Genomic DNA, 15,788 nt, shown 5'->3' with positions numbered 1-15,788 from the left:
TTCAGCTAGGCTGTCTTGGCGCGGCGTGTGACGGAGGGACAGAGGTGGTCTTGGGCTGAGCCGGAGCTCAGGCGATAGCCTGTTTGGCGGTGTTTCCATGGGTCACACCCTTGATAGCAGTTGGTACCGTTGGTGGTAGTATGAGTGTGGCCCATAGAAGCTAATTATGGTTAGGCAAATGCTCATGTAAGGCAAATGCTCATGTAAGTATAGGCCCAGCCCGACATGGTATAAACAAGCCCGGGACCGAGCCCCAATTGAACGGGTAGGGCTCAAATCAAGTTTTTCAGTTGTAGGAACCGGGAAGGCCCGGACCGTAAATGAATGGGCTGGCCCTGTGGGTTTTTAAGGTCCAAAAGTCCAGTTTGGCTGAACTTGAGTTTCTCCACAATTTCATCCTCAGTCTCACTCAATCTTCAGCCTTTAATCAATTGAAGCAATCCATCACTGAGGTTTACATTTTTCATCGATATGTGACGGCAATGATTATGTATTTGGTGATTTGTAGTGGTTCTGCAACAGTCAAAGCAGATAAGAGAAAGAAGAGAAAAGGCACAGAGCTCGACCAAGTGCATCTGGGTTCGACCATTTTTTTATGTTTCTAATTGTTTGAGTTTAGAGCACATCCTAACCCATCATACAAATTACAAACTAAGCTATAAAATGAAGAAATAACATCCAAACTTCAAAGTTACAAACCCAGAGTTTCAAAGAATCAAAGTTACATACCAAATAAAGTTCCAACGCCTTCAGACTGGCTGGAATGAAGGGAAGCCACCACCATCTCACTCCAATAAACCGGAGCTGTGTTTCCATTTAGGAATTAGGGTTCTAAGGCTCTGTTCTTCGAGAAGAGGCTTGGGGTTTTTGACAAAGGGTTGGGGAAATCAGCTTTTTGACGAAGGGATTGAGTGGGTTGATTGATTGAAGAAGGATTGAATGGGGTTGATTGATTGAATTAGAGTTATAAGGCTCTGCACAGAAAAGAGGCTTGGGGTTTTTGACCAAGGGATTGGGGAAATCAGCTCTTTGACAAAGGGATTGAGTGGGATTGATTGATTGAAGGGGATTGAATGAGATTGATTAATTGATAGGTGGAAGGGATTGGGGAAAATTGAGTAGAAAGTTAGAAACTAGAAAGGGATGGGGGAAAATTGAGAAAAAACAATAAGGTATGGGGATAAAATGAAAAATTGAAAAGGGATGTTACTTGTTAGGAGTGTTCGGGCCTTCGAGCTTTACATTCACTGGATCCTAGGGCTCGGGATCGGCCCGTTAAAAGGTTAACGGTCCGGGCCTTTAGTAGTTTTTTTTTTTAATATTTTTTTTAATTTCAAAGCCCGGCCCCAACCTAAAGGTCCGAATAGATTCCGTCCGGGTTTTCAGACTTTCGGGTTAAAATGCCCAGGCCTAGGCCTAGATAGGACAGTACCAAGAATAACAGTTTGATGAAGCTCTTCGACCCAATTAAGTCATGATGAAACTGCCCAACCATAGCTGTTTATGTACAAGAGCATGATCTCTCTAACTACTACAATATAAAATTTTCGAGCAAAAGGAGACCAGTTCGAATGGAATATGATTCTCATATTCCATTGAAAGAAGACAAAATTGCAAAGAAAAGAAAAAGGAGGATATGCCTATTTTGGAAAAAATCAAAATGAGAAACCGAGTGTTCTCACTTTTTGGATGAGCAGCCCCCACGTGTTGGATTAGGACAAGCTTGTATCTGTTGAACTTTTCAAGTCAGTTTAGCAAACAATATAAAAATGAAAAACCAGTAAACCAACCAATTAAACCTGGACACGCCCAGTGGGACTCGAACCCACAATCGCCTGATTAGAAGTCAGACGCCTTATCCATTAGGCCATGGGCGCCACTTGATGGTGATTTTGAACTTCCTCTATAAGTCTCAAAGATCATGCGTCTCATCTTAAATTAGGGTTTGACTGAAGATTAAAAAATATAACCAACGAGATAATGACGTCTATCAATAATTGACAAGCATATTTGGTCAATCAATAAATGGGAGTGACAACTTGAACTGACCCGGCCCTGATGTTTGTCACATTCACCTTATATTGGTTGGCCGACTAGATTTCTTTTAATTATTTTTTTTAGATAAATTTTTTTTCAATGTACGAAAAAAATATATTGGTGAGATAAAATTTAAATCTCGAGAAAATTAATAATTTGACATCAAGGAGGTTCATGCTAGAAAGGTACTTTTGTGTTAAACATATGGCTCACCTTGAACATGATAAAACACCTCATAAGAAGTTTGCCTAGTGCCAACAAGTATTTGATACCAACACGAAATGATGTGATATAAATTTTAGGATGACCGCTCATGATAATAGGTATTCACACCTATACACCACTTTAGTAAAGCCAAAACCCAGAAGTACAATATTTTTACGTACTGTATTTTTACTATTTTACATTAAAGTGGTTTAACTGAGCTAGTTGGTGAAAACAGTGCTTTCAGAATTCACACATGCACTTATAAATGCCAAAACACATTTGCAGAAGCAAGCGGCCTACTTCATGATGACCTTGCACGAAGTTTTGATCGATCTGAACAACCCCAAAACCACTTTTGGAAAGTAGATGCATTATCATTTTCGACAATAATGAAGGTACCATAACCTCTTGATTCTTGCAACTGGCAATTTCATATAGGACCAAAACCCTAGTTCATAGATCTCAATGCATCGTTTTCTCCATCTGCGGATTAAATAAGGCAGCAGAGAGGCAAAGAAGGTCGATCTCTTCAAGTTAAGGGAGGGGACCAAGTGAATCATGCTGAATAAGTACCATTGGAGCCAGGTTACTCAGTTCTTCAATGCCGATCCTTTCTGATTCATCTTCTTCCAACTAACCCACCAACCATAATTAACGAACTCCATAGACAAGTCATTAAGTCCGATGTAAGTTAGCTATATGCGGTTATGCTTTATATTTGTAAGGATGATCGATAGCTTTCTTTGTTGAATTAATATATAAAATTTGTTCTCTTGTCAAAAAAAAGAAAAAGAAACAAAAGAAGGCTAGGGTGTTCTCACTTCGATCAGTGATCCTAAAATGCAACTCAATTACAAAATGTTTCTCACCGGCAAGTCTCACCAACTGTTCTGTGAAATATACAAGATCATTGGATGGATGTCCTAATTTTAGTTGGTGTCCTAAATGCATCTCCGGTAAAAAATTAGACACACACAACACTAAAATTTTGGGATGTCCATATCATTTCTAACCGATAAGTTAAAAAAAAAGGCCCCTTAAAAAAAAAAATTGTTCTTCAGAAAGTGTAGTCAGTTGTTTTTGATAATTTGGTGGAAAACTTCAACAATAATTGTTTGCATACGTTATACATTTCGCACGTCGGTTAGAGTTATGCTCTACGCCTAAAAACCAGTTTATCCAAAAACTTATTTTTTGACGAAGGGGTTTAATTATCTGTTTGCTATGGTCTCTCATGAATAGAATGGGCCCAGTATGCATTGCACGTGTTTGTGCCTTAATCCAGTTGTGTTTATCATTTAAGCTTTCAAACAACTTCACTTCCCCATTATTATAAGTTTTATGACCAATCTTCAAGCCAAAAGAGAGAAGCCCAAGAAAAAAGGCAAAAAAAAAAAAGGAGAAAGGGAGAGACTGAAGGTGACAGAAACAAATCAATGCATTAAACTATTTTATCCCAAAAGAAAAAGCGAATTAAACTACTGCTGTTGCCTGTTGGTGGAAGGCCAGAATCACCAACAGGCCAGAATCATGAATAGGCTGCGAGTGCGAGAATGGTGCCGTGTCCAAATGGAGGCATGTGAGATTAGTACCCCCACTTAAGCACGAGGCATGTGGGGATTAGCCTCCTTAATTGAGATTACTCGTTTATTTAATCCAACGCTGTGAATTGGTTTACTGAAAATCGAAGGAAGGTGATCTATCTAGTTCTATAGTTATAATCCATAATGCCGACACACGTATTTGACGTGTTTTTTATACGTGGCTCCCCAAAACCTCTCTCTCTCTCTTATTCATTCATTCTGTCATTCCCACCTTCCCTATATTACCCTGCTTTACTTCTCTCTTTTGTCTCTTGTCTCTCTGCTCCTTCCTCTCCGCCGGTTACTTCATCCTTACGGTTCCGTGTTGCCTGAAAAACACCAAAACGTTCCTCCTTCTAGCTTTCTTCCTCTACTTTGGTTTCATTTATTCTCTATCTCAGTCCTGTCTTCCTATTGGGTTTTGCTGAAGGTGGTCAATGCTGTTCTGGGAAGCTGTAAAAATTCAATCTTGCATTGAGAGTTGGTGAATTTCTCTTCTGGGTTTTGCTTCTTTTCTGGGTTTCAAGGGTTTTTGGGATTCTCTTCAGCTTTGAGTTTTAAATTTTGTGAGATATTTGGAGATGGGTTTGTGGGTGAGTTGAAGTTTGGGGCAGAAGAAAAGAGAGGAAAGTTGTGTGAACTGTAAAGTGGTGCTTTTGGGGTTGAAGAAGAAGGAGGGATGGATATTACAGAGGTCACACTGATACACCATGTGGGCCTTGTGTTAGCTCTGCTTTGGTTGCTCTCTCACTACAATTGCTGCCACGCATTGGCATACTTTCTCTCTCTGATTTATCTCTTTGTGGTAAGGATCACTGCTCTTCCCTCACTGTTGATTTAAGTTTTGTTATCTTTCATTGTTCATTAGTAAAAGATTAATTCTGTTCTAAGAGATTAAAGCAAGTAGAGAAAGAAAGGAATTTTCTTTATGCAAGGAATTAGAATCAGTTACAGTACAGTTTGCAGCATTTTTATAAAAGATTGTGGATTTTTTTGTTGTTGGTTGGATGGTCCCCTATTGCAAAGTTGCTTCTTTCTTTCAAGGATGTGCAATGTAATTTGATAAATTGGAAAAAAAATGCTAAAGGGGACTCTTTTGCTTGTGCTTTTGAAAGGTTCATGAGCGGTATGTTATGCGACTGCGGAAAAAACTACAATTCGAGGAAAGAAAGCAGGGGAATCAGAGAAGGGTAATGTCTATTTTTCCCTTGTGCATTGATTGCTTTATCATTGTTTCACTAATCAGTCGGTCGATTAGAAGAGTCTCTGTTGATCTTTTTAGCCTTAGAGAGAATTGTTCTAAATAAAGTGATGCAAAGAAAGAAGGCCACAGAAAGAAAGGTTCTTGGATATAATGTCAGATTAAAATCTTTGAGCATCTATTGTTTGCACTTTTTGTTGGTAAATTTTCCTTGTCACTTATCTGAAGAATCAGTTGGGCTTTTTGAATGTATTCTTGAGTTATCATGGCAGTGCAATACTCTCACTACATCGTTTTTTTTTTTTTTGTCCTTCCCGATTCTTCAGGTACTTTCTGATTCTGAAACAGTGCGTTGGTTGAACCATGCAGTTGAAAAGATATGGCCTATATGTATGGAACAGATTGCTTCCCAGAGAGTTCTCCTCCCCATCATACCTTGGTTTTTGGAGAAGTACAAACCATGGACTGTTGTATGACTTTACCTTCTGATTTACATTACGCTGGTTTTGTTGCTCCATTGATCTTGGGTTGGTCTTTTGGTCCAAAATGCCCTGTTTAAAAGATCTTTGGATTTCTGATAGTATTTTCTTACAAATTGATGTACTTTAGTCTTTACTCTTTCCTCTATGGGTGCAAGTGCAAGTTTTAGATGCTTGATCTTTAGAATGCTTTTACTTTTTAATCTTTGGCATATGAATATCTATAAGACTAGAACTAATCATGTTTGAAATAGCTGTTCATCAAATTTAGTTGTAAAATTTAGAGATTTTTATTTAGATTTTTGGGATGTTAATAGCTAGAGCTACTCGGATGAATTTAATTGCTACAGTAAGCTTCCACGTTAAGTTAGTGGCAATAACTTTTTGTTCTATGTTGCATCAGCATCTCACAGAAGCATTCAGAATTTTGGTACCACTTATATTAGGTTTGCATTGGTAATTACTATATTGATTAAAGGGGATTGTAAACTAATCTTGAATTCTGAGCTGAATTTTGTAGTGGTTCACTTAAGTTGCTTATATGTGTTTAAACTACCCATAAATCTTTATCTGGTGATACCTGTAAATTACTTTAACATGGTGGTTATGTTTTGATAAACTGTTTCATTCTTTATTTTTTAATGATACTTATTCTATGTTTCCAGAGTAAAGGTGTAGTTCAGCACCTTTATTTGGGAAGGAATGCACCCATGTTCACAGAGATGAGAGTTCTCCGCCAGTCTACTGGTGATGACCATTTGGTATGCCTTACTTTCTCCAGCGTGCTGGACAATTGTTTTCATGTGCTCTCTGTGGTTGCAGTGTTAAAAGTTAGAACTCAGCCAAGCTTAAGTATTATAATCTACTGAATGCAGGTTCTGGAGTTGGGAATGAATTTTCTGACAGCTGATGATATGCTTGGAATACTTGCTGTCAAGCTAAAAAAAAGGCTGGGCTTTGGAATTTGGGCAAAATTGCATATTACCGGTATGCATGTTGAAGGGAAGGTATGAATTTGACTAACATGACATTGATAATGTGATCTTTAGTCCTTGGTCAGACAAAAGCTTATAGGAGTAAATTTGTATATAGAAAGCATATGCAGAATATTTTTTATGTGGCGCTAAACTTTGTATTCATGTTTTCTACTCCTGAGTGCTGATTACTTGAATAACTACTTGTAAGCATAGCCAAGTTATATGTGTAATGTATTTTTGGTGATACTGAGCATTTAAACACCAAACAAAATTTTCTTTTTGGGTTGCACATGCCTTGTTTGATTGCCTATATTAAGGTTTGTATATGCTTCTTTATTTGTTCGTGGTACATCCTATTACCGTATTACTCTTTTCGAAAGTGTAGAAGTATTTTGTCATCAGGTGTTCTACTGCATTGTTCTTAAATGTCGTATTAGTAGTTTATAGCTTTATATATCACCTTTCCAGCCAAATCCCATTAATTATCATTATTATCCATTATGCATGTAGGGGTTTCTATGATGCAATCCTTATTTTCTGTAGTTAACCAAAGTAGCCATTTTGATGGTAAATGTATTTTCCCCTTGTTGAGAATTTTTCAAAACTATTGTCCTCCACCACCCTTCCCCCCCCCCAAAAAAAATCTATAGTATGTTTGAAAGGAATGTGACTTGTGTTTTAATGTCCTATTTTCAAAAGGCTAGGTCTCTCCCATGGATGCCAGAATGAATAACCTTGTTTTCAGGGGAATAAGATGTCCACAAGGACGTGCACAAGCAGATTTCATGTTCTGATGAAGCTGATTTTCTTTTTCTTTTGTAGGTCATGATTGGGGTGAAGTTCCTTCGCAAGTGGCCTTTCCTTGGCCGTGTGCGGTTATGCTTTGTCGAGCCTCCATATTTTCAAATGACCGTTAAGCCTATTTTTACTCGTGGGCTTGATGTTACAGAAGTCCCAGGGATTGATGGATGGCTGGTAAATCTATTCATATTTTAAGCAGATAAATTCTGGAATGTTCCCTCAATTCCCACTCTGTGCTTCTTTGTGTCTTTTCATTTCTGACTTGCTCATTTGTTTGTTCTGTCTTCCAGGATAAGCTTCTCTCAATTGCCTTTGAGCAGACACTTGTTCAGGTAAAATTTTGTACTTTTGGCACTAAAATATGTAATTCTTTGATATTCAGTGGCTATGCTTTACAATGCCCTTTACATATTGCCTAGTTTTGAATGCACATTTGAGAAACCTCCTTGCATTTTGCAAAGGAGGCCTTTGTGATTAAGCCTAAGAGCCAGTGGCCTAAGATTCATCTGTATCTGTCAGATTTCATCTGTATCTGTCAGATTTCAACATTGGTAAAATATTTTCCTTATTTCTCCTTCGGTAGGTAAATTTTTTTATCTACCCTATGTATGTTTTCATGTCATAGTAAAATCCCATTTCTCTTCAAAAATAAAAGATAAAAAATAAAAAATAAAAATTCTCCATCCATAGGTATTTGGTAAGCTTGTCTACATTGCCTTGAAGAAGACCCTTATTCAGGTAAAGTTTTGAACTTTGCCACTGCAAATGTAATTCTTTGATAAAACTTTCGCAGCGATTCTTTGATATCAAGGGCTGAGCTCTACAAAGCCCTTACATCTTCCCTGGCTTTAAATGCAACACTTGTGACACCTCTTGCAGTTTGCACGGGCGGTCTTTGTCATCAGACCAAAGAGACATTGGCCCAAAATTTTTGTATCTATTGCAAACTTCAGTAATGGTAGAATTGTTCTGTTTATATCTCTATCCATAGGCTGAAATATTCGTTATCCACCCTGTATATAGTTTTCTTGTTTAAATAAAATATCGTTTCTCTTCCAACAAAAAAGAGCAGAAAAATCCCTCCTTAGGTGTTGGATAACTTCCTATTATTGAGGAGCTCGGTACAATTTCATGTGACTTACTATACAGAATATAAGCTTCTTCATTGCTAGGCTGATTCATATTGCACGATCATCCAGCTTTTGGTTGATATAGTTGCATATGTTCCTAAGAAGTATATACAAGTTTTTAAAATCTAATTATTAATATTTTTGCAGCCTAATATGCTGGTTGTTGACATGGAGAAATTCACTTCACCGGAACAGGGTAAGGATCAGAGAAATATATTCCTATTTTTGTGTGGGTTTAGTTCTTCATCTAGGAAGTGCAATTAATTTCTTCTTGCCCAACAAAGGTAGTCATGAAGGACTTGGCATTAAATATATATATGTATATTTTTTTTTCCCTGCATGTTGTGGATGAGACTATTGAAAGATTCTCTTGCATTTACTCTCCTGATAAAAGCTACTCAGTAATCATCCATCCTTTTCTTAATGCAGTAATCATCATTCTCTCTTTTGCTGCCAAATGTTTCGACTTATTGTGTTCCTGTGTATGACAGAAAATTGGTTCTCTGTGGATGAGAAGGAGCCTGTTGGGCATCTCAAAGTAGAAGTTATTGAAGCATCTGACATGAAAGCCTCCGACTTAAATGGTTAGATTCTTTTTTTTTTTTTTTTTTTTGAAGTACAACAAGGTTACTAATACAAAATACAACTTTTTAATCTTTTTTCAGGATTTTCTGACCCTTATGTGAAGGGCCAATTCGGCGTTTACCAATTCAAAACTAAGATACAAAAGAAAACGCTGACCCCAAAATGGTTTGAGGAATTTAAGATCCCGATTATTACATGGGATTCACCTAATGTGCTAGCTATTGAAGTTCATGACAGAGACATTTTTGTTGATGATACCCTTGGGTTTGTTTCTGAACTTCCTTATTGCATTTTGCTTTAGTGTTCAAATAAGTTTACAAACAATACTGCTATGATGCTGGTAGAGGAATACTAATCAACAGATTAGTTGATTACTAAACAGCGACGACCCTCTTCCACCTCTACCAATCACTGTTTCTCATTATATTGGTTTATTTTTCAAAGACCTGATCATAGTGCAGGTTTTAGATTTTACGTGCTGTGGTTAGCAAACTTTACATGATAGTTTCCTAGAACTGAAATTATCTTGCCAACCAATGATACTAGTGTCCATCTTAGTTTCACTTGTTTCGAATTTTGTTTTTCTTCTTTTCTGATTTGATTTTCTCAAGTGCTGTATTATTTGTAGAATTAACCGACTCCTTCTATATCCAGAAACTGTTCCATTAACATCGGTGACCTTAGGGATGGTGTGAGACATGACATGTGGTTGCCTCTTCAGAACATCAAAACAGCAGGGAGGCTGCATCTTGCAATAACTGTGCTTGAAGACAATGGGGAGGTACCGTTTACTTCTTCCAAACTGTTCTATTGATTGGTTCAATTAGGAAATGGAAGCAAAGAGATTGATTACTCTATCTAGCTTTTGGAGAAACTAAATTTCAGCACTGCATAAAATGCTTAATCGTGCATTCCAAGTTTTTGACTTGAGCTCATACATACGCAGAGCAGCGATCCTCCAGATGTTCGGGAATCGAAAATGCCAAATATGGAAGATAAAAGAAATTCCTTTTCCAGTGAGACTGCTAATAAAAATTCCTTCTCGTCTGTCTCATCTGAGAAATCTCCTAGGGTGGCAGATAATTATGAGCCCATTGATGTTGAAGGGCAAAAAGAAACTGGTATATGGGTCCATCACCCAGGAAGTGAAGTTTCACAAACTTGGGAGGCTAGAAAAGGAAAGGGTCGACGTCTTAGTACCCAAATTCAAGGGGAGCCTAATGGGAGCAGCGTCACTGATGAAACTCAGGATGATAAACATCCAATGCAATCAGTTCGCCGGGGTCTACGTAAACTTGGTTCAGTATTTCAGAAGAATCCCAAAAAGGAGGATAATTCATGCAGTTTTACAGAGTCTGTCCAGAGCCCAGTTACTCCACGTGTCAATCTAAGGGCAATTAATGAAAAGGACATTGCGGTAAAATATGTTGTGGAAGATGAAATTTCTGGCAAAGTTTCAAAAGAAGGGGCTTCAAGTTCTGGAGAGAGTAGCTCAGGTAGCCCAGGAAAGGGCAAGGTGAAAGGCATGGCAAAGAGTTTCTTTAAACATGCTGAAAGATCAGTAAAGCATGCACTTTCACGTAAAGGTTCTAGAAAGTCACAGACAGATTCTTGTGAAAGAGAAATTATAGCAGGTTCCGACTCTTCTGACGATGATGATACTCCTCCCTCCCCAATAGTTGAAATGATACCAGTTGTCTCCAGGGACATACCTCATCCCCCTGTTAATGATTCGTTCAAGTCAGATGAGCATTTGACTCAGCTGCATGCAAGTGCTCTAAGTAACATTCCAGAGGACACTGAGGATTCGGTGAAGAAGGTTGAACCTGAAGACACAGAAAAGACGCTTGAGAAGCCGGATGACCCTGAAAAAAATAATGAGGGATTGCCTGAGCCGTTAAAAGTTGAAGCTAGGTGATGCAGATTCCAAGAGAGAGAAGATAAAATTGTGACAAGATTGTTGTAAAAGGATAGCTCATACCATCCTACTTGTGGCTGAATTAAGAACTTGAGAATTCGGTTTGCATGTCCAGGCACATATCAATTTTCATGTATGAACACATACCAAAATAGGTACTTTGGTTTTAGGTTTGTGAATCATGTGTGAGAGATCTGGCTTTTATATTCTGCAGTGAAAAGAGATCAGCTTCTATGTAAGATTTGGAGAATTTATAGCAGCTGTAGGCTGATCTTTCAGATTTGTAGATTGTTGGAGGAAGAATTTGATTTCTGTTTGTATATATGTTGGAAAATATTCCATATATATGAAGTCGTTTTGGTTTGTGGGGAGAAAATATTTTCATTGTCCAGAAATATGCATATAGACAAATGATTAACTCTGAATTATATCATATCACGAAAGACGCCACAAATCAAAAGAAATTCCTGAAACACGTACTACAATGGCGAACATGATGATTATAGTGATGGTGTCTTGCCTTCTTGAATAATGAATGGTTTCTAATTTCTGCTGCGCAGAGGATGGTGAAGTGATAGAGGGCACTTAACAGAACTCGTTCATATTTATAGCTAATCTTCAGCTACAAGAAACTTAGCTAAATCTAATTAGTAATTACAAGACAAGTACGTAGTAACCTAGTTAATCTGAATTAACACGTAGGATCCATTCTGGAGCTAGCTTAATCATGTGGATGTGATCGATCTGCTTGACATACATTGAGATCAAATGATCAATTAGTGGAGTGGCATGCCGTACGTACATCAAATGCCACATGCTCATTCTCTATGTTGCGTATGTGCACCACAGTACGTACGCACTAGAATAAATCCATGATAAGCTAAGCCAATGCAATAATAATTCATTCGTTCATCGATTTACACAAATATGTTTTCGATGAGCTAGCAACAAGCCTACAATAGTATTCCTCAAGTCATCATCGATTTGCTCATCTGCATTCTCTAATTGTAGATATTCTCTAATTGTAGATATTTTTGGTCTGATCTTATTGCAGACGATGTAAGAAAATAATTATAATCACTTGTTCTGTGTGATAAATGAATCGAACATGCTGCTCTTGTTGTAAAATGAAAGCAAAAGTGCTTCAAAAAAAGGAAGAGTTTGGACACATGGAGATAGAGTGTGTCTATTCATCTCACCATGAGGGGGTTTATATAGGAGTACATGATGTATACAAATAGGCAACGTCAATTACTCCTATTCACAATCCTATCAATCACTAATCTATAGTGAAAGGTATATATGACTCTCCATCTATTTACATGATATTAGCCATAACTATTTACAACACTCCCCCTTGGATATTTCATGTCAATAGTGTTGCTTAGGCTGAGCGCTTCTAAGTTGCCTCGTCAAAAACCTTGCCAAGTAATAAAAACCTTGTAGGAGAAAAACAACCTTGGTCGAAGGAGAAAAAGAGCACAACGCGCGTGAATGTGGAGTAGTCGTATCACAACAGAGATAGGTGAAGTCTTTTTATCAGCATCATAAGTAGATAGTATGTCTACGAGAGGTATGCATTAGAGTTGCTACACCAAAACCTTGCCCGGTAAACCCAGTGGGAGAAACCCGTGGTCGAAGGGAAAAGATGAGCAAATGCATATATGTCAAATCAAAGCATCTTCAGGATGCAGTAAGTGGGGTGACCATGCCAAAGATGTGCCTCGTCAAAACCTTGCTAGGTAACAAAACCCAGTGGGACAAAAATAACCCTAGACGAAGGAAGAAAAGAGTACACGATGGTCAAGTGGGTATGCTTCAGGATACTCCCCCTGATTTCGACTCCCCCTGAAAATTACATGTTAGGTAATTCAGATAGTTTACGTAGACCAATACCTTGAACATGCTTCTGGAATGTAGACTTTGGTAGTGACTTGGTAAAGAGGTCTGCACAATTGTCTTCAGATCGAATCTGTTTGACTTCAATCTTCTGATGCTCCTGTTGTTGCTGATTGAAGAAGAACTTCAGTGCAATATGTTTGGTGTTGTCTCCTTTGATGAAACCCATCTTCATTTGCTCAATACAAGCAGCATTATCTTCGTGGATAGTGGTTGGTTCATCAGTAGTGGAATACAGTCCACATGTGCTTCGAACATGCTTTGTGATGGCTCTCAACCATATACATTGACGTACTGCTTCGTGAAGAGTTAGAATCTCAGCATGATTCGAAGAGGTAGCAACAAGAGTCTGTTTTGTAGACCTCCGAGAAATTGCAGTATTCCCAATGGTAAAGACATAACCAGTTTGGGAATGCGCCTTGTGCTAGTCTGATAGATAGCCTGCATCAGCATATCCAATAAGGCGAGCATCATTCTAAGGATCAAGGGGGTTTGATCCATTTCTTGATGCATAGGGATAGAATAAGCCCATATCGTTCTTACCTCTAAGGTAGCGAAAAATGTCTTTTATGCCATTCCAGTGGCGGCGTGTTGGCACAGAGGTATATCTAGCTAACAAGTTCATAGAGAATGAAATGTCTGGTCTAATGCATTGAGCCAAGTACAATAATACGCCTATTGCACTTAGATATGTAACTTCTGGTGCCAATATCTCTTCGTTATCATCTGCAGGACGAAACAGATCTCTCTTAGGATCTAGACTTCGAACAACCATTGGAGTGCTTGAGGGCTTTACTTTATCCTCATTAAAACGTCTTAATATCTTTTGGATGTAGTTTGATTGATGAAGCAGATTGCTATCAGCACGGTGCTCCAGCTCCAGGCCAAGGCAGTAATTTGTTCTCCCAAGATCTTTCATCTCGAATTCAGACTTCAGGTGCTTTGCGGTTTCTTTGATCTCTTCAGGAGTACCAATCAGATTCATGTCATCGACATAGACCGCCACAATTGCAAATCCAGAACTTGTTTTCTTAATAAACACGCAAGGGCATAGTTTATTATTCGCATATACCATCCCGATCAAATATTCACTTAGACAGTTATACCACCTCAGTCTAGATTTTTTCAATCTATAAAGTAAACGCCTCAAAACTAATAGAGAGCGTGTTCCGTGGTCTAGAACTATTTGCATTGGGTATCATAAGTCCTTTAGGAACTTTCATGTATATCTCTGTATTGTGATCCCTATAGAGATAAGCTGTGACCACATTTATATGCTGCATATTCAGTTTTTTCGGAAACTACCAAACTGATAAGGTAACGGAACATTATGATGTCCATTACGGGAGAATACGCCTCCTCGTAATCAATCACAGGGCATTGAGAAAATTCTTGTGCCACTAGACGAGCCTTGTGTATCACAATCTCGTTTTTCTCATTACGCTTCCTTACAAATACCCATTTAAATTCTACGGGTTTAACATGGGGAGGTGTAGGAACAACATGTCCAAACACCTTTCTCTTTGTCAAGGAATCTAATTTTTCCTGGATTGCTTATTTCCTTGTTAGCCAGTCGTCTTTTCATTGATATTGATCAACAAAGCAAGGTTCGAGATCATCGCATATTATAGATTCGGTGGCCACCGCAAATACTAATATATCATCGATGATAATCTCAACCCGATTCCAAATCTCACTAAATTTACCTAGTTTCTCTATTCTCGAGAGTGAGTTCAAATGTTGGAGCGTCCCCCAACATCGTCTCTTCTAGGACAGACCCATAATCCGGATTTATCTCATGAGATGGATCGGTTTGAGATTGTGATGTTAAGAGGATTCATTTGTGCCAAGTTTACCCTCTTCTGGGGATAAGAATCCTTTGAACCTGATGGTCTACCTCGCTTCTGGGCAGGGACATATGACTGGTTAGCCGCCATGGTCGTACCTAGTCCATCTGGGACGACGCATCCTACAGGGACGTCTATCCTTGCAGGCACATTTGCAGCAAGTATATATGATCTCATCACTTTAGCTAGATTAGAGAAACTATCTGGCATATTGTATTCTATACTCTATAGATCTAGAATTGTCCTCACTTCAGTACTTTCGTGCGGTTCGGGGATCATGATGAAACATAGTGGGGACATTTCACGTTAGTTCACGCCGTTCATCAGGAACGGTGACGTTCTTATCTCCCCCTAACGGCGGGAAGACTGTCTCATCAAAGTGACAATCCGCAAATCTAGCGGTAAAAAGATCGCCTGTCAAGGGCTCTAAAGAGCACACAATGGATGGGATTCATAATTGACATACACGCCCATCCTTTGTTGAGGACCCAATTTTGTACGTTGTGACGGCACAATTGGCACATGGACTGCATACCCAAATGCGCATAAGTGCGAACATCAGGTTCGTACCCAGTCACCAGCTGTAACGCGGAGTAAGATTGGATAGCAGTGGGCCTCAGCGGGACCAACATAGCTGCATGCAAGATTGCATAGCCCCACGCAAAAACTAGAAGCTTGGTGCGCATTACCAAGATTCTATTTACGAGACCATCTTGGGTGTGAACATAGGGAACTATATGTTCAGCATCAATCCCAAGGGATATGCAATAATCATCGAAAGACTTCGATGTAAACTCTCCGATATTATCAAGCCTTATAGACTTTATGGAATAATCCGAGTGGTGAACCCTCAATTTCATGATTTGGGTGAGAGTTTAGCAAAAACAGCATTTTCTTGCAGACAATAGTGTAACGTGTGATCACTTTGTCGATACATCAACAAAAACCATTAATAATTAACTGGTCCACATGGTGGTTGGATATGTCCACAAATTTCCCTTGTATTCTGTGTAAAAAAATGGTGGTATATGTACTAGTCTTTGCATATGATGGTCTAGTATTAAATATTCTTAACGAGTATGGCATAGCGTGTTATTATATACAAGACCCTTATTCAGAAGGGG

General features: G+C 38.6%; 1 protein-coding gene and 1 non-coding gene across 4 annotated transcripts; one reads left to right on the top strand and one right to left on the bottom strand.

Moving 5' to 3' along the window:
• Window positions 1-1,804: 1,804 nt before the first annotated feature.
• On the bottom strand, window positions 1,805-1,877 carry TRNAR-UCU. The gene has a single exon. It is a non-coding gene; the product is annotated as a tRNA-Arg (tRNA).
• A 2,145-nt stretch (window positions 1,878-4,022) lies between these two features.
• On the top strand, window positions 4,023-11,296 carry LOC112201520 (C2 domain-containing protein At1g53590). 3 transcript variants are annotated; one of them, XM_024342412.2, is made up of 13 exons: window positions 4,026-4,632; window positions 4,943-5,017; window positions 5,355-5,498; window positions 6,173-6,268; window positions 6,383-6,514; window positions 7,307-7,459; window positions 7,576-7,617; window positions 7,976-8,023; window positions 8,563-8,611; window positions 8,907-8,999; window positions 9,081-9,264; window positions 9,655-9,781; window positions 9,947-11,296. In XM_024342412.2, exons 1-13 carry the CDS (start codon window positions 4,507-4,509, stop codon window positions 10,916-10,918), a joined length of 2,241 nt encoding a protein of 746 aa, XP_024198180.1. In that variant the 5' UTR covers window positions 4,026-4,506; the 3' UTR covers window positions 10,919-11,296. The 3 variants fall into 3 exon arrangements, with proteins under 3 accessions (XP_024198182.1, XP_024198180.1, XP_024198181.1); XM_024342414.2 differs by lacking the exon at window positions 4,943-5,017 and having other exon boundaries at window positions 4,023-4,632; XM_024342413.2 differs by lacking the exon at window positions 7,976-8,023 and having other exon boundaries at window positions 4,027-4,632.
• Window positions 11,297-15,788: the final 4,492 nt, after the last annotated feature.

This window comes from Rosa chinensis, chromosome 5, assembly GCF_002994745.2.
Source record: "Rosa chinensis cultivar Old Blush chromosome 5, RchiOBHm-V2, whole genome shotgun sequence".
Lineage (NCBI taxonomy): Eukaryota > Viridiplantae > Streptophyta > Magnoliopsida > Rosales > Rosaceae > Rosa > Rosa chinensis.
Note: the sequence above shows the minus strand (reverse complement) of the source record. Positions and strands in the feature narration are given on the sequence as shown.

Excerpts from the sequence above, each read along its gene's own strand:
- LOC112201520 (XM_024342412.2), top strand. The coding sequence starts at position 4,507 with ATGGATATTACAGAGGTCACACTGATACACCATGTGGGCCTTGTGTTA. Across the intron at positions 6,515-7,306 it reads GTATGCATGTTGAAGGGAAG|GTCATGATTGGGGTGAAGTT; the intron begins GTATGAATTTGA and ends TTTCTTTTGTAG. Across the intron at positions 8,024-8,562 it reads TGAAGAAGACCCTTATTCAG|CCTAATATGCTGGTTGTTGA; the intron begins GTAAAGTTTTGA and ends ATATTTTTGCAG.